Source organism: Rhea pennata, chromosome 1 (genome assembly GCF_028389875.1).
Source record: "Rhea pennata isolate bPtePen1 chromosome 1, bPtePen1.pri, whole genome shotgun sequence".
Lineage (NCBI taxonomy): Eukaryota > Metazoa > Chordata > Aves > Rheiformes > Rheidae > Rhea > Rhea pennata.
This window is the reverse complement of record NC_084663.1, coordinates 59,572,102-59,594,769: the sequence shown is the minus strand read 5'-3', so window position 1 is coordinate 59,594,769 and position 22,668 is coordinate 59,572,102. Positions and strand designations below refer to the sequence as shown.

At 41.3% G+C, this 22,668-nt stretch overlaps 1 protein-coding gene across 2 annotated transcripts in view; it reads left to right on the top strand.

The window, feature by feature from the left end:
* The window catches only part of ABTB3 (ankyrin repeat and BTB domain containing 3), a 183,473-nt gene that overhangs the window by 132,113 nt on the left and 28,692 nt on the right, over positions 1-22,668 (top strand). For both annotated transcript variants that reach the window (XM_062569467.1, XM_062569458.1), the window contains exons 4-8: positions 110-262; positions 14,541-14,706; positions 17,956-18,045; positions 21,300-21,401; positions 22,528-22,621. In XM_062569467.1, the coding sequence (XP_062425451.1) occupies positions 110-262; positions 14,541-14,706; positions 17,956-18,045; positions 21,300-21,401; positions 22,528-22,621 (605 nt within the window). The remainder of the gene's footprint in view (positions 1-109; positions 263-14,540; positions 14,707-17,955; positions 18,046-21,299; positions 21,402-22,527; positions 22,622-22,668) is intronic.

Sequence of the window (22,668 nt, the reverse complement as noted above, 5' to 3'; positions counted from 1 at the left end):
CATAGCTGTGTATACATGCACCACCCCCCCCACCACCACCACCCCTGTCTCTATACTTGCAATGTAGCTGCTAGCATACGGTAGCGTTGATGTGTGTGTGCCCCCCCAGGCCGTTCATCGTGCTGCCTCCCCTGATGGAGTGGATACGGGTCGCCGTGGCGCACGCCGGGCACCGCCGCAGCTTCTCCGTGGACAGCGATGACGTGCGGCAGGCGGCGAGGCTCCTGCTGCCCGGAGTTGACTGTGAACCTCGACAGTTAAAGTAAGTCCCCCAAAAGATCGGACGCTTTGTGCAAAATCTGCCTCTCTTTCCGAGTGGCAGGAATTTAGCAGGCAGGCAGAGGGCTCTGTTATTTCCTCGGAGGCGCAGGGATGCTCGGGCTCGTCGCTGTGGGTGTTGCAAAATCGACTCTGGAATTTGCTCACATCCGTGGATAAGCTGGTTGCGTGGTAATGGGTGCCTGAATATCTCACAGCGGGATCGAGCCCTTAATCTGCTGGGCTGAGCTGCTGCTTTCTTTTACCGTTAGGTTCGGCTTGGTAATGTGGGCTGAAATCTTCTGCTAATTGTCTGCTTCATATTGCTCTGTTATAAAATCCTGAGATGTAATTGGCAGGGCTGCAGATATTTTTCAGTGCTTTGTTTTCAGCAGTAATGGTTAAAGTGCACATTTAAACTTATAGGTAAGACTACCTCTTGCAGTAAAATTAGATTTTTCATGCTAGTGTCAGTTCAAATTAGTTGTAAATGTCAGCCTAGATAATTTGACTTTTTCATATATGAGATGTGACCTTTTGGTTTTCTAATGAAGTCCTAAAGTATTTATTGCCAGAATATGTTTTTAGTGTCTGTTTTGTCTTATTATTGTGTACATATATAAAAGCATTATCTAGGGCTGTTCTGCAGTCAAGAATATGTTTGTTTTATATCTTCGTTTGAAAAGGCATTATGAATCTGTCAAAGTAGGGATTATTTATTAATATTACTTAACAGATTTGTGCATAAAAACCTATTTTTCAGCAGTCGGACTGTCATGCAGCAATAGGTGCGTTCTTGCCTGCAAGAAGCAGAGGAATTAACTACATGATTAGCTGTGACAACCAGCTTCAGAGCAGCTGTACTTTGTTGACTCTGGCCTTGACATGCTGTTTCACCAAATAGTATAATACTTTACTGTGAGACCTGCATAAAGATTTTTGTAGTTGGCAGCTAGTGAATTTTTTAATTGAAAAAATATGTCAAATTTCAAAAGCTAGTTCTTGAGAATTTCGTATTTCAAATATTGACTGCAATTGTTTCCCTTCAGCGTGAACATCTTGGCCCTCATTTCCAAAAGTGCAATGATTTGCATCCCTGCTGAAATGTCAGGACTTGTAGGTACTATGCATTTTTTGAAGACCGACTACTTAGTTTTGAAAAAACACAATTAAACACCTCTTCTAATATTTAGATTGCAGATAAGCCATTAGTGTTTCTACCCTATGTGCTTTGTTTTAAAAATATAAATTTAACTTAAAGAATGATATATTGCATTTTTTTTTCATTCACAAATATTTAATTGTTTTAAAATTCAAGTTATATTTTGTCAGCATGTACATGGAAAATGCCATCACTTATTTAGAGAATTTTACAGAAGTTTCCAAATATTTAAAGTAGGGGTGATTTGTATTATGCTCCAGAAATGTTTATGAATTTTGAAAAACAAATCAGCACTTGGTTTAAAGCTGCTGTGAAGAATTCGTTTCATAAAGAAAATAAGTGATAGCTGTTATTCCACTCTTGCAGGCAGGAATGAGACTGAATAACACAGCCTAGAATTAATCCAGCAGGAATGAAAAGAGAAATCTTTTCTGAGCCAAGTTCTGGGTTTTACATAGACCAGACTGCAGTATGCCCTTATGTGACTATAGGCAGCTTACTGATGTCCCAGACTGAAAATCTCACTCTACTGTTCTGGCAGAAGTCTGCAAATGAGTGTTCATGTAATTTATGTTTATTTTAGAGTCTGTGGGTACTGTCAGCATAGGGTAAAAGATTCTTTGAGTGGCTGAGAATCTGGTCCTATGCAGCTGTAATTCTGAGATCAAAGGAAAGACTGAGCTTTTTCTGAAGAATAAGGTGAAATACATCAGGACATTAATTTGAAATCTTACAGCTTATAATGTTTTTATTTGTGTTCAGTATAGACCCTTAGCACTTCCCACTGCCACCAACCCAAGTGCCAGCCTTTCTTTCCTCTCTGTTAGGGAGGAAGTGTTTCTATTTATTGAGTTCCCAGCAACGACCAATTCCATAAATGCAAACACTGTGTGGGGGAAAAACCCAACAACTTTGCAGAGGATGGCTTTTCAAATAAGCTGCATGACAGATCACAGCTGGAGGATTTTAAATGTGGTTGGTTTGATACATTTTCATGACCTTTATAGAAATGTCTTAATAAGTAGAACCTTGAAACCAGTTCAGTTTCTAGGCTTTTCTTAACTGTCATCTTTAGTCCCTAAAATATAAGAACTTGAACCAAAACATTCATCATGTGTTACATCCCATTTCCATGTTCTGTGCTGTGATATTGCATCATACCACAGTGTTGATTCATGACACATCATTGCAAAAGCATAAAGCAAAATCAACTTCCACAGTGGAAGAATATGGAGAGAGAGAGAGAGACAGAGGAAGGGAGGGAGAGAGATTTGGCAGAATCTCAAAGGCTTTGGAGTTCAGGATCAGCGCAGATAAGAAACAAATGTTCAGTTTCTTATCTGAACCTAGAGTGTGGAGGTCTCCCTGCAGATTCATGTGACACCTCGTAGCTCAATCATGTACTCCAGCAGTGAGGTTCCTGGTATGTGGCTCTGTAAATCATCTCTGCCTTCTTCCTGTCCTTCATTCTGTTTTTTTCCACTATTTCCTCCTCTCTTCTGGCTTTTTGCTTTAATCTATCTCCTTCATTTCTTGCAGTGTTTCATCTCCAGAAGAGCAACTGCTCTTGCTCTGGCACGAGAGCTGAAGGAAGCGGGAATCAGGAGCTGCTTGTCCCCTTCCTAATCTCTTTTAGTTTTATAGCAGCAGACATCCCAGAAAGTTACTTCCCTTTCCAGAGCTTTGGGAGATAGGCAGAGATATAAATGTTTAGCTTCCCCCTGGAGTGGCAGCTTTAAATAGGTCAGTTGTCTTGCAGTAGACAGTTGTCTCTTGCAAGGAGGTAGATTTTGCAGATGAATCGACTCTTGGCTGTACAACAGCTAGGTGAAACTGAAGTTTGCGTGGGTCCAAAGTATTCTTGGTCGAGTGGGAGAACAGACTTAAATGAGGCCTCATCTTTAGCAGGGGTATGATGGGCCACTTGAAGCAACTGGACATAGCAGAAAATTCGGTGCAAAAAAGCTCTCTGTTGGCAACGTCTGGTAAAAGCAGGTGCTAGACCTTTCGTTAATGAAGGCCTCAGGGGATACAGGTAATTTGTTGTCAAAGAAGGGCACAGGAGTAACAACTCTGTTGGACCTGCTCATCTGCTGCAATATGCTAATGTCGCTTCTCTGTTGGCCCTGGGTCTGGGTGACTGCAAACAGATGTCTAATTTTGGCTGCTGCTCTTTATCGCAACTGCAAGGGTAGTCCAAGCACATGTGCCTCTCTGTTTGCTTAGCCTCAGCACAAGAAGTCCTCTGCATGTCTTTTGCATACCTCCTTTTTGTAGGAAGTTTGTTAGGGAAAAAAAAAAACAAAACAAAAAAAAAAAACAGTGTGTTAGGCACGTGCTGGAGGGAATTGCCAATGGATGAGATGACTACATTGCATATGTGGGCTGCAGGCTATAGGCTGAAGGCAGAAAAACAGCAAGGGAGGAGCACTGTACTGTTTAGCACAAAGGGTGCCATATCTTCTGTCAGGGTCAGTGACTTCATTTCTGCTTGTGGTTTATCATGGCAATCTAAAGATGGTGGAACAAACTGTCCTGAGAGAGGTGGTCATGTCACACAGGTGACTGTTCTGTGGTTACTTTTGCACTTGCCTGGAAAAGGTGCTATTTTCTGGCCAGAGGTTTAAAAAGGGTATGTTCCCCCAGCTGGTGGGGTGGAAGTGGGGGGGAGATGGTTTATTTCAAGATCTAGAAGGAGCAAACCTCCTCTCCCCCCAAAAAAAGTCTGCTTTGGGGGATTCTTGAAGATCTGAGAGCAATTATCCTCTAGAAAGGACAATTCCTATATGTTATTTTAAATGTTTTTTTCCTAGCCTCAGCATCACTTCAAATTTCCTATATTCAACTTTGTCTCTGTTCTGGCCTCTCTGGGGAAAACTGCTTTTCCCAGATACTTGAGGCTGATGGGAGATTTCTGTTCATCACAGTGTTATTCTCTGTAGCAGGTAGTAGGAAGGTACTGCACAGACTGATTGCTAAACTCAGACTCTGCAAACAGCTGTGAGCCTCCTCCCCACAGACAACCGCCCTGCAGTTTATTAAAATGAATCAGGTGGGCAGTGTCTTTCCTCTTGGTAGTTCCGGTGACAGGGGAAAAGGCATTTCAGAAAATCTCCACTTGCCCTGTTTGAGAGCGGAGAACTGACTACTGAACTTCAAATGTCCCCACCCAAGCTGGGGAAGAAATGCCCTACGGGGCTACTGAGCGAACCTGTAACATGTCCAAGGGACCCTTTTTGGCATCTGAATGAAGAGAAATGCACATTGAGATCCTTCAGAATTGTTTCCCGTAAAGTTAGACATTTGTCTACAGCTGCACTGGTGGGTGGCTCTCCTCTAATGCTCCTTTGTACCTGTCCCTTGCCCAGAAAAGCTCCAGGCTGGGATTTGGAAGAGAAACAGAGATTAATAGCCTTGATTAATGATTTCTTCTTATCTGTAGATGAAAAAGCTAGTGTCTTTTCTTGTACATTTGAAAAATGGGATTGCTCCCTGTGGCATTCATTACTGTCCATCACAGGCCACAACCACAGCTGTTTCACTGGAGGCAGGTGTCGGCAGGAGGAGTGCAGGCAAATGCTTTAGAGAGGTCTAATGTCCTTTTTGGCAGTCATAGCCAAAGGGTCCTGATGGCATTTTTGCCATCAGATTCCTTGTGTGTGGATTCCACAGGGGTCTGTTTTCTTCTTGCCCTGTTTCATATTTATGTGCAGCCTACAGGAGACTTCTTGGGCTCTGGTATCAACAGGGTGCTGGTAAGAGACATCTCAGTTTCTTACTTGAAGTCCCTGGTAGTCAGAGGAGTATCCTCTCAAGGGGAACTGTGCAGCAGTGCACACACTGACTCAGCTGGTGTAGTAAGAGCTCCCCCTTACGTTTAGTCAAATTTATTTACGGGTGATAGCATCGCTGTCAGTCATCCCAACCTCTGGCTGAGCACAGCATCTGTGCGATGCAGAGCTGGCTAAAGCAGGATACAGTAAGACAAGAACTGTGCCTGCGCACAGATGGAAAGTTTCAAGGAGTCGGCGAGCACAGCCAGGCTTTCAGCTGATGGGGAGGACGTGCTCATGGATCAGCAAGGTAGGGCCTGAGCATACCAGCGAGTGCCCTTGAATTTCTGTGGCTTAGCAAGTTAGCACTCATCTGCTGAGGGATAACAACCCACCCCATTTGCAAAGGGTGGCACGTCAGCTTGAAGCATCCCAACAGATTTCCTTAGGGCGATGGGCCTGACGCCTTCCTCTTTACGCTTTGGGTGGGCTGAGAGCATTTGCTGCTGCCTTTCAGCTGACGGGTGGCGTGTGCTTAAGCCATGATTACTTGATCCTCTTTAATTGCTCGCTCATACACATAGCCAGTGTTTGTAAGTTATATCTGGATTCCCAGAGGATGCTGGGCTCACATATAGTGAACACAGCAAATAATATTTCTTGCCCTCTCTGACTAGCTATGAGTCTGGGTCCCACCTCTGCCTGTGACCATGAAAAAAAAAAGATGTTTTTCTCCTCTGTTAATGGTGTAGAGTGGTGAAACTGGTAAACACAAGTCCTGGCCGTCAGAAGGCACCTGTGAGTAACAGGCATCAGCACCACCAGGTACCATTGCCTGAGAACTTAAATGAATACTTTCCTTCTGTTTTCAGGAAGAAAGCCCTGGGGGGAAAGGAAAAACAAATAACAGCAACAAGGTTATGAAAATGGAAAAACATAACTAAAAGGAGAGCAAATTTATACAGCTTAATGCACTTAAATAGGGGTGAGCAGATAACCTCTGTCTTAGAGATGAGAAAGAACTGGCTCATGAAATCAGAGGGTCACAGAGAAATATTTTTACCAAGCCCAGACTAGCACCATAACTCTAAAGATTAATAATGACAGTGCTCATATTTGAAAAGGATAAAAAGTGATCCAGGGAAAATTCTAGCCTGTTAGTGTAACATCAATAATACACCAAGCCTTAGAATGGTTTTTGTAGCAAAGACTAATTAAAGGCATGTTGGTGAGGGAAAAATGGGATAAAATGTGACACGGATTTTCTAAAGATAGATCTTGCCAGACTAATCTAATAGCTTTTTGATAAGATAACTGGTTTCCTACCCCAAGGAAATTCAGTAGATTTCATCTATTTGGACTTTAGTAAACTATTTGATGCAGTCTGTGCAGGGAGCTATTAGTTAAGATGGAAAAGATAGGGATTAGTAAAAGTATTGGAAAGTGAGTAGGAGATGGCTCAGAGATGACAAGGGCTCTGTTGACTGGAATGAGGTTGCAAGTGGAGTTCTTCAACTCTCCATCTTAGAACTGATCTTTTTTTTTAATTTTCAGAAAAGGCTTTGGCACAAATATCAGCATTGTGCTCATGAAATTAAAATTTGCTGATGCCACAAAGTTGAGAGGCATTGTCCAAACAGAGCAAATTTGGGAAATCATCCAGGAAAAATTGAGTGACCTTGAGGGCTGGAACAATAGAAATAAAATGAAACTCATTTGTCCACAATGTAAGGGCAAGCGCATGGGGATTAATTACAAAAATATATGCTGTAGTGTGTATGTAATATGTACTATAATATATGCTGTATCAGGAGCTGATTATTGAAAAGGAGCAAAATGGTAAGAGTGGAGTGCAGTATTTGATCACAGAGTAGCTGTGAGCCAGCCATTTCCTTAGCCATGAAAAAGTAAATTTGAGGATGCATCAGGAGAGTTATTTCCAGTCAAAGTTGGAAAATATTGATGCCTCTGCATGTGGAACTGGTAAGAGGTGATGTGGAAGAGCAAATATCATGTCCAGGTCAAGAAAATATTCACATTGGACTACTCACAGAGAAAGGAATGATGTGAGAATTGACAAGATCTTTTCTTAGAGAAGGCAACTAGGAGAACGGGCTGCATTTAGCTGAGCAAAGTGACTGCTGAGGGTCCACGTGGCTGTTCTCTATGAATACAACTGGAGTAAACACCAAGGAGGGAAAGATATACTTTTTCTAAAGGGCAACGTGGACACAAAAATATGGGGATATTAACTGGTCACGAGAATGTTTAAGCCGAAAATGTAGTTGGGCCCAAACCTTGCAGTAGCAAGGGAGCGGGATTAACAACTCTCCAGTCCCGTATGCTCCAGCAGCGGCTGCCCCATCGCAGCCTTACCCAAGCCTCCGAGTTGCATTTACAGCTCTGATCCAGAAAGCTCTCTGGGCAAGTTCAGTGTCTAAATGCCTTTGAAAATCTGTCCTTGATTGAAAATTTGATACAATTTCAAAGTAGCCTTAGACGAGGGATCCTGAGATTGCTTTTGCTGTCTGGGACCATGCTTCTTAATGAAGTCTCTCTAGGGAAAATAGGATTATCAACCTCAAGAGTGAAGCTTGTTTAACATAAGAATATCCTTGGCTCACTGTGGAGAGTTTTCTTAAGTTGTGGAAAGAGAAGACTACAGCAGTGAAAAGGCAAAAAGTGCGCTGTTTTGTTCCTTCAGAGTAGGCTACACTATTTGCCATGTCATCTTAATACTATACCACACATATACAGTTCTCACTTGAAAGTGAAGGAAGAAGAGTTGCATTTAATATTTTATTTATGGAAATCTTGTGCTTGTGCTACAGCATAAAAATATAAATAGACTTTAATAAGTAGATTTGAAGGCAGAAAAATATTGCCACTGCTCTTTGCTCTCCCTTAAAATGCACTGAAAAAGGGGCTGAGGTTCTGGAGAGAAAGTCAAAAATTGCTAAGAAATTCTTCTATTTAATTAGATCCAGCCGCTGTTAAGTAGGGACAGTTGGTGTGTGCCTAGCTCCTTGAATGTCCTTGTTCTTCCTGCAGATATTCACTAATCCTTTAACATCAGCCATGGCTATTGCAGTAATTAGATACAAAAATGCCAAAGCAGTGAGTGATTGCAAACAAACTACTTGACAAAATCCAACGGTCCCTTGGGGTAGACGGTACAAGCAAATGAAGGAGATACTAATACTTAAAAGGTAGTGCACAGGTTTCCTACAGTGAATCTCAATCTGTTTTGGCAACCTGCTGTTCAAAGACAACAGTAATAAAAAATCATTCAAGAGGAGGACCTTCTCCTTATGTTCTACTTCAGTCTTAGGGCCAGAGCACACACATTTTTGCAGGCTTTAGGATACAGCCCTTCTGGTTTTTTTCCATTGAGAGCAAGTTCATCAGTGTTTCATGCACTCCGTCTCTATATGTGTTCCTGAGTACAATAATCAGGATACAGATAACATACTGTCTTCTAGTTAGATTAGTGAAGATCTGTGCTATCTATTTATATGAGAGATGAGCCTGTACGCAAATTTTTTCTCTCGCATTGTTGGCCTTTTTTTAAATCTGAAGTCAGATCCAATTTTGCAAGTGGTTCCTAGCCTATACACATGGACTGGAATATTAAAACCATTTTGAAATACAGACTTAATAGTTACATCACGTTTCTAATGTATTTTCCAGTATCCGTAACAAATTTATTCTCAGTGTCTCTTTGACAGGAATAAAAGGCCAGTTAATAAATATCTGGAGTATTTTTATTTTCTTGTCTAATTTGGCTCCTGATTAAAGTGAACAGAGAAATTTTTATGTCCCTGTTAAAGAAACACTCCTCTTCATTACTTTGATCAATGTTTGCACTTAAGTTACTCTTTCTCCAAAACAGAAAATGCAAATAATTTTCGCTGTGTAGCATTTATATACAGTATTAATAGCAGCATCGTATTCCCTTTTTAAAGCACCACACTGGAAAGAGTTCCAACAACTTTAAATCCAATTGTCTGCTACTCGTGACACGGCTGCTTGTGCCTTTGGTCTCGCTGAAGAGCCCCAGGCAAGGAATGGGACCCTTGTATTCCATGGGCTCTGCATACCCAGGTCAAAACTGCGGTCCCTGACCTCAAGAACTTAAACAATGCAAGTTAATGTATTTTTGCTAAAATATGGCTCCTTCCAACATTACAGCCAGCTGAACTATAATTTCTGACTTGAGACCTCATTCATAATTAGGACAGAGACATAGTGAATAAATTCCACAGAGCTAAAAAGATCGGCTTAATTAATAGGTTGTCATTCTTTTAATTGAAAGGGCTGATGATCAGGTCCCAGGTGCGCATGTTAAGTTTTGATGCTGTTGGATACTGTGACGAGAATCGATTCATTTCGGCTGAGAGAATTGCTTGTCCTTCTGCTCATAACAGTCTTCATTCTGTTTCTTCTAAATTAACTATTAATGCACCAGCTATATGCTGGCATGTATAGCTTAGAACACAATTAGGATGCTCTCCCTCTTTTTTGTTTTTTTTTTTTCACATTTACAGAACATTGTATTTTTCTAAGTTGTTCACCACTAGCTATAACAATAATCCCCTCCAAAAGAACAAATAATTAAAAATCTATGCAATAAGAGAACTGCTGCATCTAGCAATTAAAATGGAAACACTTTGCCTTTGAATCATTCATTTTCCCAGATGTGTTCAGTCCACGAGTAACTTCTTAAAGAGATACATAAACCCTATCCTACCCAATCTGATTGAAAATGAAAAAAACTTGTATATAAACTCCTTCTGCAGAAGAGCTACATTATGTTTCCATAAGGTGAGTTTGGGAAAAGATGAAAATAATTTGCTCTGCTTTTAGGACCCATTATAAATGAAGAAGATTATCTTTGACTCCTTTCAGAGGTTTGGGTATTTCAGAGTATGATAGAATGTCATGGTCACCATAACAAATTTGACAGTAACCATTTGCAAACAATTAACGTTACCATGGCATTCCCCATACAAAGCCACAGTAATGTTAATTGTGGACAGTGGCAACACTATAATGATTTTGAGAATAACTGCTGTAGAAGCAATATCTACATGGAATTGAAAGACGATTTGGAGAAAATCATACTGTATTGTAAGTTAAAAATGTGATCACAGCTTTCACTACAAAAATAAAACAGAGAATGTTTCACCTACTCCTAGTTTTCCTTTTAGTTATAAAGGCAATTGTTTGCTTGATTTGAGGTGGGGAAGGACCAGTTAATGAGTGTATAGGCTGTGTGACTGAACCCCTGAATTAGAGGGGTGGATTTGGTGTTGAACACAAGGCCTATGATCAGTGTGTGTTAATTCAAGCATAATAATGTCTCTAAATTATGGGAATGTGAGCATGTGTACAGTGGTGGTGGTGGTCTCAAGGAGCCTAGGCAGCTCATAGGTTGCTAATTTCAGAAATTTGTGGTAGTCAAACCATGGTAGTACATTAACTGGAGACTTGGTCTTGTGAGAGAGTAGATCCCCCCTCAAAAGGTGCTGTCAGTGCCTTTATCATTATATCACCCCTTCATTTTTCCCCTCTAGGGACCTCAGAGTTTATCTGGCCCAGCTAGCATCCAGAGGGTCAATGTCCTTACATCCCTGAGACTGACTCCAGGGACGAGCAGAGGAGAGCACTGGCCACGGAGGACCTTTTGCTTCTCCTGTCAGCCTTCTTTGCCTGTCATGTCTGTAGCGCTGGAGTAGAAGCTCTTCTTATATCATACCTATTTTTGTTTGGTTTGAATTTGCTTAAATTAGCAATCGTCTGAGACATCCACCCATCCCCAAAGAAGAAGGATTTCATTAAGCTAAATATCTGTGGAATTTACTTCTGAATGCCAGATGTTCCTGGGGGGTTACTGCGATCATGGGGCTGCCTTGCATTTCACAGCCCAGTTGGGAGCAGAGGGGAGGGAAGGGATAGGAGGCAGGAGAAAGGTAAGTAATTGAGGTGGTGCTTTCATGAAAAATGAAATTTTCTGCAGGGTGAGGACTTAGAGGAAGGACAGACTGCATAAGAGTTGGCAGCCAGCAGGATCTGGCAACAAACTGGCATGGCCTTGAAGGGGACGTCCCGCTGTCGAGCCAGTGTCAGCATCCTGTGCAATTGGAAAGTTCACAGATACTTTTTGGCAAAAGGACTGTGAACTGGCTGTGCAATTGGAGAGGTTTTCAGTTCTGTTTGCATTGCTCTTTTCAGCAGCACTTAGGCTGTCTTCCCTTTCTTTACATGCACAGTTTCACAACTCTAAAGTGATCTTGTATGTTTAGCTCACTTAACTATTCCTTCTCAACCTTATTTTTCAAGCTTCTTCCCATTCTTTTCCCACCTCTTCATAATTCATTGTTTTATTTGTTGCAATACAAAGTTTTAAAAATGTGAGTGCAGCAGCCCTGGGTGCCTGCTCCCTTCCTCCATCTATCTTGCATCCTTTTATGTTTATGATTCTATATTGTACCCATTGCCATGATAGTGCAGCAGCCACTTAAATAGTTTAAAACAGAGCAGAGCCCACCTGCTCATACTCACTAGAATGATCCTCTTGGAATCAGCATTATACAGTTACTGGTATGAAAGAGTGCTTGGGAGTAAAGGCAGTGCTGTGTTGGCCCTAGACCACTGGTAATGGCATTGAGTTTTGGTCTCCTGCTTTATGGGTAGCTTGGTCTAGATAACATTTCTTCAGTGTCCCTTCAGGAGCACCCTGAAAAGCCATGCCGCAGGGAGTACAAGTGCCCCAGAGAGGTTAGCAGTCTTTGCTGACCCACCAGCACCAGTCAGTGTCCAGCAGCCTTGCAGCTGGGGCACTCACTCCCCTGAACCTGTATTACTGTCGCAGTGTTTGGGCAGGTATAGTGTCTAGGAGCCCTAGCCTTGGACTAAGATCCCTGCCCCCTAGGTGACTGAGGAGTGCTAATTTGCTGATATCCAGTATCAACGGCAATTACGATGCTCCTTCCTTGGCTATAAGCAGGTGGACTGCCTTGCTTTCAGGGGACCAGAGCCAGCTCACAGAGGCATTACTCATGGCTGAGTAAGTAATTCCTAACCTGTGCCAGAGCAGGCATCTGGGTAACCCACACAAGATAGGTAAGAAAGGTCCTTGTTCCTCCTCCATCCCTTGTGTGGGTGTGCAAACCAAGTCAAAATCTTGCTTTCGGTAAAGGGAAGATCATCGACTAGTGTTTTGCATGCACCAAGTCTGGCTGACGTCAGTGAAGCTCTGCCTGTTTCTGCCAGCAGTGAATTTGACCCATTTTATTCACTGAGTGTATGTTACATACCTCAGTACAAGTAATGAAGCAGTGACTTAACATAAGCAATGATTCATAGTGGTAGACACCCCTGCAGTCCTCAGAGAATTTCTAGATCTTTCCGTAGCTGCACTTCTAGAAGGAACCAGCTCGTTTTCAGTCCAGAGTGATCTGGAAATGGCCAGCTGGAGCTGAGAAGGCCATGCGCTCTCCCTGTGCACTGAAACCCCCAAGCACCTTCCTTCTGAGTATGTTTTGTCTTTGCTTTATCTTTGCTGTACATTGCAAGAGTGCACTGATGATCTCTTGCATCTCATGCTACGGTGCAGCAAGTACCAAATACTGCTGTAATGTGTGAACTTGTAAAAGCAGTAATTGCTCCCAGGGATCTCTGCATCATTTTGCTGAGCCCTGCATGTCTCTGATGCTTTTTTATTCTTAAACTTTCTCACAAACTATTGCACAAAAAGCAGCCTTATGGTGGGTTTCTTCTTTCATCTCTGTTGTAGACACATTATTCCAACAGAATCTGTTTTTATTGCTATTACGATGTGTCTGTTGTGATTGAGTCTTGTGCATTAATCTTGCAGCATGCTGTTGTGATGAAGTGTCATCCTTGTAGCCCTGAGTAATGGTACTCCAAGCTTACTTTGTTTGCATTCATTGGACATCGAAACTAAAATGGAGCATGTAGAATGAACATTACCGAAATGTCTGTTGTCTTCTAATCTGGTCATTGCTCAGCTAGGCAAACTTGAACTCAGATACAGGTTTGAGTTTTAAGTCCTGCTGCAGCTTTGTTCAAACTAATTAACATTTCCCGTGTTACTTTCCTTCCTATGTTGAAAGGGGAAGAAGGGTAGCTATAACTACATACCACTGCTTCTGTATAAACAGTATATTCATTGCATATCGTTGTTAAATATTAAGCAGTGTTCTATATTTTATACAGCTCTGATAGAGCACTTTGAAAAAGAAAATTAAATGATAATGACTTGCTGTTTATGTTTTTGTTTCCTGCAATTTTTTAACCTATTTAATAGAATGCAAGTGGTCAATACATATTTGCCTTTTTCTCTTTTAATCTGTTTTTGTTATTTTTCATTCATAAGTAGCCCGTTGTTTTCTGAGCTAGTGTTTTTGGAGAATGAAAGTAATGTTTTTCCAAACAGTTCTTGTTCCAAGTTTGCACCAAAAAGCACTGTGGATTTGGACTCCACCCTCTGCCCCAGACACTCTTCAGCATGAAAGAAAAGCAAAGCTGTCTTCTAATGAGATGAAACTGAGTTGGGTAAACATCAGACTTGAATTGCCTGCTCTCTCTGGAGCTGTAGCTTCACATCTTGGCTAAATAACTCCTAGCCCTTCTTCCATTTGAAATGGATATTTTGAGCAGTTTGCAGTCTGAGGATCTTTTGAACTAGACCTTAAAAAATGATATCTCATCTGTTATGCATAGCCAGTAAGGATTCATGGCGTTTCCCCACGATTACCTAGAAAGAGTGCCTTCTCCTGCCTGACTATATGGTGGCCTATCTGTCTGTGGGACTTGCACTTTCTCCTCCAAAAAGGCTTCCCTGTTACTGGGGCTGGTTGGTAAGATCCTTGAAGCCTTTTGGAACTACAGTATGTCCTCTTTGTTTTATTGTCAGTGATTATATGTCCATTTGATGTTAGCTCTAGAGCTTACTGGAGTCAGTGAAACTTCTCAGAAATCAGGGAGACTGGATCGCCTCCTGTGTGGAGAGAGAATTTGTGGTGAGAGTGCTCTCTGGGTTGCATCAACACAGAAACAAAATCAAGTAAAAGCTGTGGTTTTTTCCCCCAATTTTTTAATAAAATGTATAACGTGTCCCGTAAAAGCTAGATCAAGGACAATCTCCATTAACTTGCATTATCATTTCACGTTCAGCATTTCCCTGGAGCATGCAGGTCAAAGGAGAATGATGATGTGTACAAAGTACATCCTTCAAAGATAGGACAAAGTATTATTTTGCTAGGGCAGTGAGGTCTGTCCTCTGATTGTCCTCTGAGGCAGTTTATTTCTGACATTCACAGAATCGACGACTGTTTTTGTGCATCTCGGAAACTGGATGCAGTTGCCACTGAAGCGAAGTTCAAGCAGGACCTGGGTTTCCGAATGCTGAACTGTGGCCGAACAGATCTAGTTAAACAGGCCATATCCTTACTGGGGCCGGATGGAATTAACAGCATGAGTGAACAGGTAACAAAAGAGAAATGTAAAGAAGTAACTGTAAAACATGAGAGTTTTGTCTGCTTATTATACAACATGAGCTCCAACATCCAGCTCAGTACAGAAGGGTCCTTAATGTTTTCCTTGCATTACTTTACATTGAACTGAAGCACCATCAGGTCAACATTCAAGTTAAGCTTGGTCATTCTGAGTCGTATTGATTATCTTGTACTGAGGTTACTCAGCATGAGGGAAAATGAGTCCCCTTTCTTAAAATTCAACTGATTCAGGTGAAGCCAGCATCATAAGAGAGCTTAGTGGTGATTTGAATGCTTAAACTGTTTTAATGTCCTGAGTAGTTGGTGCCGGGCAGGGCTTTGTAAGGTGACTATCTTTGCACAGAAAACAGCCCCGAGGTTTGCAACACATTTCACATATACCACCCAAGCCTGGGCAAGCAAAGGCTACTCACCTTCACCCTGCCATTGAATTGGGCCCCATTTGAACTAGCACCTAGATGTGACAGTCTCTCTACAGCAATACCTTTCCCTTGGTCTTTGTGACCAACACCCAGCAATTTAGGAGCCTAAATTTATCTGGAATAAAAGGAACTAGGAAGCTAAATCCCTTTATGACTCTATACCCTTGCCTTGCCAAACTACTCCCTTGAGTAGCCTCTTAACAGATACTAGCATCTCTGAGGCTACTGGTTTTATCTGGGATAAACCTGTCTCCGCGACTGTCTACCAGCAGAAATGCGCTGGACTGTGATGTTCATAAGGTTGTTCCCCATTCCCAGAGGGATATGATGGCAACGAATATTACTATTTCTTTTTGAATAGTAATTCATTTCTATTTTCTGAGAGAGACTCATTTTGATGAGACCTTCAAGGCCAAGATCCTGCCTTTTCCACACAACTGTAAAAGATTCTGGTGCCCCTGATGGAAGTGTGACTGCGTTTTCTCAGAGCTGTGGCATCTTCTTTGGCAGGAAACAGCCAACTGCTACCCCTATTGCAGTCGCCTGTGATAGGAGCTGCATTTTAAATGAGATTTAGGTCCTTTGAGATGAAAGCTACTCCAGGAATATAAGTTACGTTGCTATTCAGTAGTTTCAGTTTGAGACAGTATTGTGGATTAGTTTGAGAAATGCTTTAGAAGAGAGCAATGCTTTCAAAATAAATTTTATATTGAAGAGTTCATGCCAAGGTTTATACATAATATTTCTTTAAATCACTATTATTTTAAGTTAGTCTGAATCTGGAAGCTTTTCACAGCACATTTCCTCTGTTCTCCAGGCTGAAAGCTGGGAGCACTCTGGTTTGATTCATCAAAGTAGTTAATCATATGCTCAGCTCTGAACACATATCCCAGTTGAGTGAAAGTTAAGCCTGTGCTTAAATGCTTTGCTGGATCAAACATTCTACATCTTGCAGGACAGAGCCCTAAGTGATATGAGGCTGAAAGAAAAAGATATTTTTTATTTTGCCAAAGCCCAAATGTCTATTGTGTTGATTGCACATGTTGTTACTGTGTTCCTGTTTATGTGTCAAGCAGTAATGATGGGCTCATTAAAAATCCATTCCTCCCACATGCAAAGGGAGAGGGGTTGAATGATGATGCAGAACAAGCCTGAGCTGCAGAGCAAGCCTCAGGGATGGGCAGATGCAAAAGCAGCAGTGGCAGCTGTGGAAGGGAGGTTAGAAACTTCATTAAACCCTAATATTGCAAAATGACATTCTGGGCCCCCATTTTAGTCAATGATAAGTTCCTCATCAGCTTCAGCAGGGCCAAAATATCATCTGTAGTACTTAGGCAGACTCTTTGCTTAAACAGGGCCCCTGAAATTACTGTGGGGTATTTTTTGTTCCAGACACCCATGTGCTGTGTCTTGCAGGCTGGAGTTCAGGCATCGGGTTTTTAATTTTTTTTTCTTCAAATTCATTTAGACTCTTTGTGTTAAATTCTTAGTTTAATTATTAAATGACTTAATTTAAATGAATTGAAATAATAGTTTAAGTAACATATTTAGTTTTAATCTGTAACCCAACCACTATGTTTTAAGGCTCAAACACCATTTTTTTATAATTCTTGTGGTTGTTCTGGTCCTGTTTATTGACTGCCAAAGGAAATGTGCCATTGACTGTAGCAGAAGTAGCTTCAAGTTCTCTTTGCAAATAACTTCAAGTCACCCAAGAACCCTCCTTGCCTGAGGTGAAGTTACTTCTTGTTAATAATGATATCAGGCCCAAATTCCTGCTTATTTTGACTATATCTCCCAAAATACACCGTGGGCTTGATCCAGTGAAATATTCAACATGTTTCAAGGGGGCTTGAGACACCTCAGGGTCTTATACAGTCAAACCTTGTATTTTCTCTACAAGGGCAACTCTCCCATACCGAAGAAGCCACTGTCCTTAGCCCTGCACGGAAACATGAAAAATGGGTAGTTCAGCAAAAGCAGTGGTGCTGGGCTCTGGCTAGGAAGAACAGAGTCATGGCTCTGCTTATGGCTGTGCCGAGCACCTCTCTTGTCTCTTATCTTAAGGGAAATGGTGATCAGCTGCACCAGGTATTTCAGATTAATACAAATTGCATTGTGGCAGTTCTGTAGTGAAGAGTCAGTTAATCTAGTTTTTCTCCAAACTGGGCAGTGTTTTCCTAAAGCCAGCAACTTGCAACGATGTTGTCATGTATTTCATTTAGAATTAAGTCATTGTTTGCTGTGGAGTGCTATTCAAAGCTTTTTACATTTCCAGTACCGCATGAAAAAGCTGTTCCCAGATCTAACCTGTCTTAAGAGAAACTGTGGATGTTTTTAAAGGCTCTGTCAGGAATTAGAAATTAAAAAGTAGATTTGATGAAACAATGATCATAAAAAACTGAATAGAATGATTGCTTTTTTTTAATATTGGTGGAAATACAGTTGCTTTGGTATGAATCTCTCTCTGCTGGAGCCCTAAAGACAAAGATGTTTAGTTTAGAGCGTGAAGATGAAGATGAGACTGACAAGCCTAGTTTCACTCACTATGCTGGGGACAACACAAAAACGTAACAACCAACCAAGGGGCAACAAATAATTGAGATTTTACTAAGCAGTCGGCTTTTGCTTGCCTGAGGGGCTTGTCTGTAACAGAGGTAATGGATTTTGTTAAATGCAAAGTGTTGGTTGTGATGATGTATACTTAAATATATATATTAAAAAAAAAAAAAAAAAAAAGAGAGAGTTCTGTGGTAAATTTGTCAATTCTTTGTTTTTTAACTCCAAAAAATGATTAGGGCATGACTCCACTGATGTATGCTTGTGTCAGGGGTGATGAGGCTATGGTGCAGATGCTGCTAGATGCTGGAGCAGATCTGAATGCTGAGGTGAGGACTTTTTGTTTTGATTGTATCTTGTTCTGTTATTTGTTTACATCTTAAACTACTCACTGAAACTATAGCGGAGGGAAAAATGTCCAAGAATTAAAAATAGAAAAAAGTTGTCTTATCTTGGACAGCAACACGAAATGAATATTGAAATAAAACGACATTAGGTTAACATTTGGATCCAGTGCACAGAAAAGGTCAAGTCATCGGAGACTTACCCCACAGGTAATGTTGTTGATTTATTTGTGATTGCACACTACAAATGAATATAGACATGAATACTAGCACAAATCCAGTGATATTGGTAGGACTGCCTGAATCTCAGCTGAGTTAAAATGAAGAGGGTAAAAGAAATACCCTTCTGATAACCTGCCAAAGCTTGAATATTTCTATGCATTGGGATGTTCCTTGTAAGCATCCACAATGCACAAGTGCAATATGAGATTCACTGCTTTGTTTTATGAAATGCCTTGGGTTAAAAACTGTTGGATGAGGAGCTTGAAGCTTCCAGAATATGAACATCTCTTTGATGAACGCACATCACACACTTGCACAATCTCACCGCCAAACAGATAGTGTACCACTGAGCAATGCAGGTATGTACATTTTTAAAAGCTGTTTGAAAATCCACAAAAGAGCTATTTGTTAATGGTTCCAGTTTCAATTTGTTGAGGTCATGAGTAAATTAAGCTGTCTGCTTCACTTATCTGTGTTCCATCTGTTCTGTTTGGATTTGAGAGAGCTGATAAACTGTAGTCACTGCTTTCAGCTGGACATTTTGCACTTTAAAAAAATTTAATTTCAAAGTAGAAATGGATGTCACCTGTAAGAGACTGATAGTCATTACTATCTGATTGCTGTTTGGTGGCTTATGTGAAATCAATTGCTGATTTCAGTTCAGTTCCTTGTGGAAGCCACTCTTGCCTCTCCCCTCCCAAAGTTCAAGTAAACGACCATCTGAGCTGGCAGTAACTGACACTTGAACCCTTGTTAACATCTCTGTAGACGGACCAAAGATCGGATGGCATGGAGATTGATTTTTCCTTTAACCTTGCTTGTTGCTCACCAAGTTGAGGTGGCATTCATTAGATTCCTACGACCAGTTTCCATTACAAGAAGAAAGTCCAGTCCTCCTAATTGCTCCAGTAATCTTCCAGACTTGAACCAAATGTAAATTTTAACATTTTTGTCTTCCTGAAATTGCTGACATCTGAGAGAACAGCTCCAGTGAGGAATTTGAAACTCCCTGATTCATTTCTCTAGAGTGTTTGCTCTAAAATCAAATGAAAATACTTTGGGACAAGAACTGTGAATAATTATGATGTGCAATTATAAGATGATTTGTGCACACCACAACCAACTGTGCGAATTGGGCAATTATGAGGGAAAAAAAAGAAGCAAATCAACCATGAACAAAAATAAATACTTTGTCAGGTGCCTGCATCATTTTCCCCATTTCACTTTGCAAATCAGTTATGTATGTTTCCAAAAGTAGCCTCAAATGCTGGGTGCCTCCCTTTCTGATTGCCCAATCTTTAGAGAAAATGGGCTCATTTCCAGATGTGTTGAGAAGCTGCAATTTGCTGTGGAATTGGTAGAACCTGTAGCTGCTCAGCAAATCTCAACTGAGGCCTAAAAAGCTCTGTCAACCGCAGGTCTTTTACAAACTCCTTGTCTACTGAAAAGAATTTCTAACCAAGAAAAGGAGCACAGGAGTTAAAACTACTTCATCTTCTCCTCTGCTTGCTGTGGCCTTCCCCAAACAGTAGTGGGAGTCCGTGCTAGTAGCTGGATGTGTGTCTCATTGGAGGGGCTGCTTTGCCTTGAACCTAGCCTGCTCATCCTCACCCTCTGCTGTTCTTGCTCCCCAGCCCAAACCTTAAGGCTTGAGCTGCTTGATCCTCTTTTCTGTGAGCAAACCCAGACCCAAATAAGTCCCATGCCTGTGTTAGACCTCAGCACGCTTCTCCTGTTGCTTCAGGGCTTATGGTGTATTCGCCCCTACGGGGCTGCAAAAGAGAGAAGAGCATTTTGAGCCCTCCTTTCAGCAAATCTAGGCGATATGGCCAACTGCTGGTGCAGGTTTCCTCCTCTCACAAGCCGTGGGATCTGCACTGGCTGTTCAGAGTTTGCCCTCGTCCATAGCACTGGGACTGAGGGACTGGTCATACGCTTCTAGCAAGAGCTTGCATGTGGAGCTTGGAAATGTTGTCTGCTAATGCAACTGAGCATTTAATAACTGGCCCTACTCCCCTATATTGATAAAACTACTGTAGACCAGATAGTGAAAGCAGAGCTGACTGATGAGGGAGATGGTGCATCTTTTACTCTGATTTTAATCCTCTACCAAAGATCAATAATAAGACTTTGAATTTTGGTATCACACTCCATCTGACTGTAATCTCAGACTGCAAATGTTCATTAGATTTTACCATCTCTGTGAACTTCATCAATATTAATATCTCCATCTTGAAGACAGGGAAACTGAAGCAAAGAGATTTTACCCAAGGTCTGTAGTAGAGGCATTAGGCATGAAAGCATAGAGAACAGAAGGAGCAATATGTAAAGTATATTTTCTTTAAAAAAAAGGATATAGTTTGCATCTTTTTTGACTGTAGCTGCTCTGCTCTTTTTAACTCAGACAGGAGAAAGCAGTAAAAGGGAGTTCTTTTAAAACATCTTTGAAATGCTGCTCTGTCCCATCAGTTTTTAAGTGTCTTTTCTCCTCCAGTGGAGGACAAGGAGCTTGGAAACACATCTTTAAACTCTAGTGTAGGGATCACAACCTGACAAAAGTCACACTGATTTGTGTGGAAAGAATTTCTGTGGACACGAAGCAATCCCACAACCTGGGACTGTTGATTCACAGCCTGCAAGAGTCAGTGGGGAGTGGTCCTTAGCTGTAAGTGTCCTGATGAGTCCTTGCTTTCCCAGTGTGTGCTGCTGTAAACAGCTGTGGATGTTTTGACCTTGTGCAAAAGTATCTGGTGGCCAGTGGTTTAGATGGAGCTACAGTAGTTGGTAAAAAGACTTCATTTGGTATGAACTCTATTCAAGCTGTTAAATCAGCATGAACGCTTCTAGTATTAAGAAAATTTTTGCTAGACAAAATGAAACCGATCATTTTATAAAGCACCTTTCCCAGGTTTTCTATTTCACTTATTCCCTCACATGCCTGGCTTTCAGGCAGGTTGGGTTTTATTACTTATAGATCTTCGAAAGCCATTAAAAAAATAACTTTAATTTGTTTATAGGTTGTCAGTACTGCTCATAAATACCCATCCGTCCACCCTGAGACCCGCCATTGGACAGCTCTGACATTTGCTGTGTTGCATGGACATATTCCTGTAGTTCAGGTATTATTGTATTTCCCTACCTGCATCTCATTTTTTTGTTTCTCCTCTTCAGTTACAATTACATCCATCTCAAACCAGTATCTTCTGTCATACTCATATTGGTTACTTCTGCTTCTTCTAGAGTGTACTGATATATAATAGACCTATTATATAATGAATATTGTGTTCAAAACTTAACCAATATGAGGCTTAAATAGGACAATTTTAAAGCAAAGCTGCACCAAACAAAGTCTGACAACTCCTTGTGCTCCTTCCTGACCACTTGTTTTATATGTTTGATTATTCATTCATTACATTCTCTTATATTAGAATGCTCTAAAAAACAACCAAAGAAAAAAGCTATCTTGGTGGGGGGGAGAGGCAGACAACAACAACCGTTGTTCTGTTCCAATGACAGAAGCACTCAGTCTCCTTACCCAAGCAAGACGTCCTGTGCAATATGCTGGTTCTGTGCTTTGGCATCTCAGAAACTGAGCGGCTTTATCCTTCAAAACAGTTGTGTCTGTGACACACTTAATAAAGCTCCAAAATAATGAAAGCCTATTACAGAAATGGCCAAGAGCGGGGTGGAGTGCAGGCTCCATCCTGTTGTCCTTGGCCAGTTTTGTTTTCATCACTGTTACTATTCATGTGGAAGTGTACCTGATGGAGACCACAGGTTTTGGACTCACTGCTGCAATTTGTTCCTAAGAATTGCCTTTCTTTGGCGATGTTTTTATATTAAAGATGGAGGCAGTGGAAATCTGATCCATTTTAGGACAGCACTGACTTTCTAGAAGACTGTGAAGGAACTGTGCTTGTTGGGCAAATTTTCAGTACTTCCATCCTCAGTGCATTTACTTCCTAACACTGATCGTATCCCCATTTGCCATTCAGAAGCACCGAGTAACACTTTTTTGGCTCTGAAGTTGGACACTAATGCTCCTGGTGTCTGGCAGTGTAAAATGAGCGAAAAAAGGAATCGATTTTCCTCTGTGAAATTATGGGCAGAATTTGCATGTCACTTGTCTCCATCGCATCTGGTTTGCAGAAAACAAGAAGCATTAGACTCTCATCCTTCACTGTTCATGAACTCTGAACACTTTGATTGCCCCAGTTGCTCTAAATGGTGAATTTTTTTTTATAGCTGTTGCTGGATGCTGGAGCAAAGGTAGAAGGTTCTTTGGAGCATGGAGAGGAAAATTACTCTGAAACTCCCTTACAGTTGGCAGCAGCTGCTGGTAAGGACTTTCTCCTCCCACTGTACTGACTTCTTCAGGTGGAATCT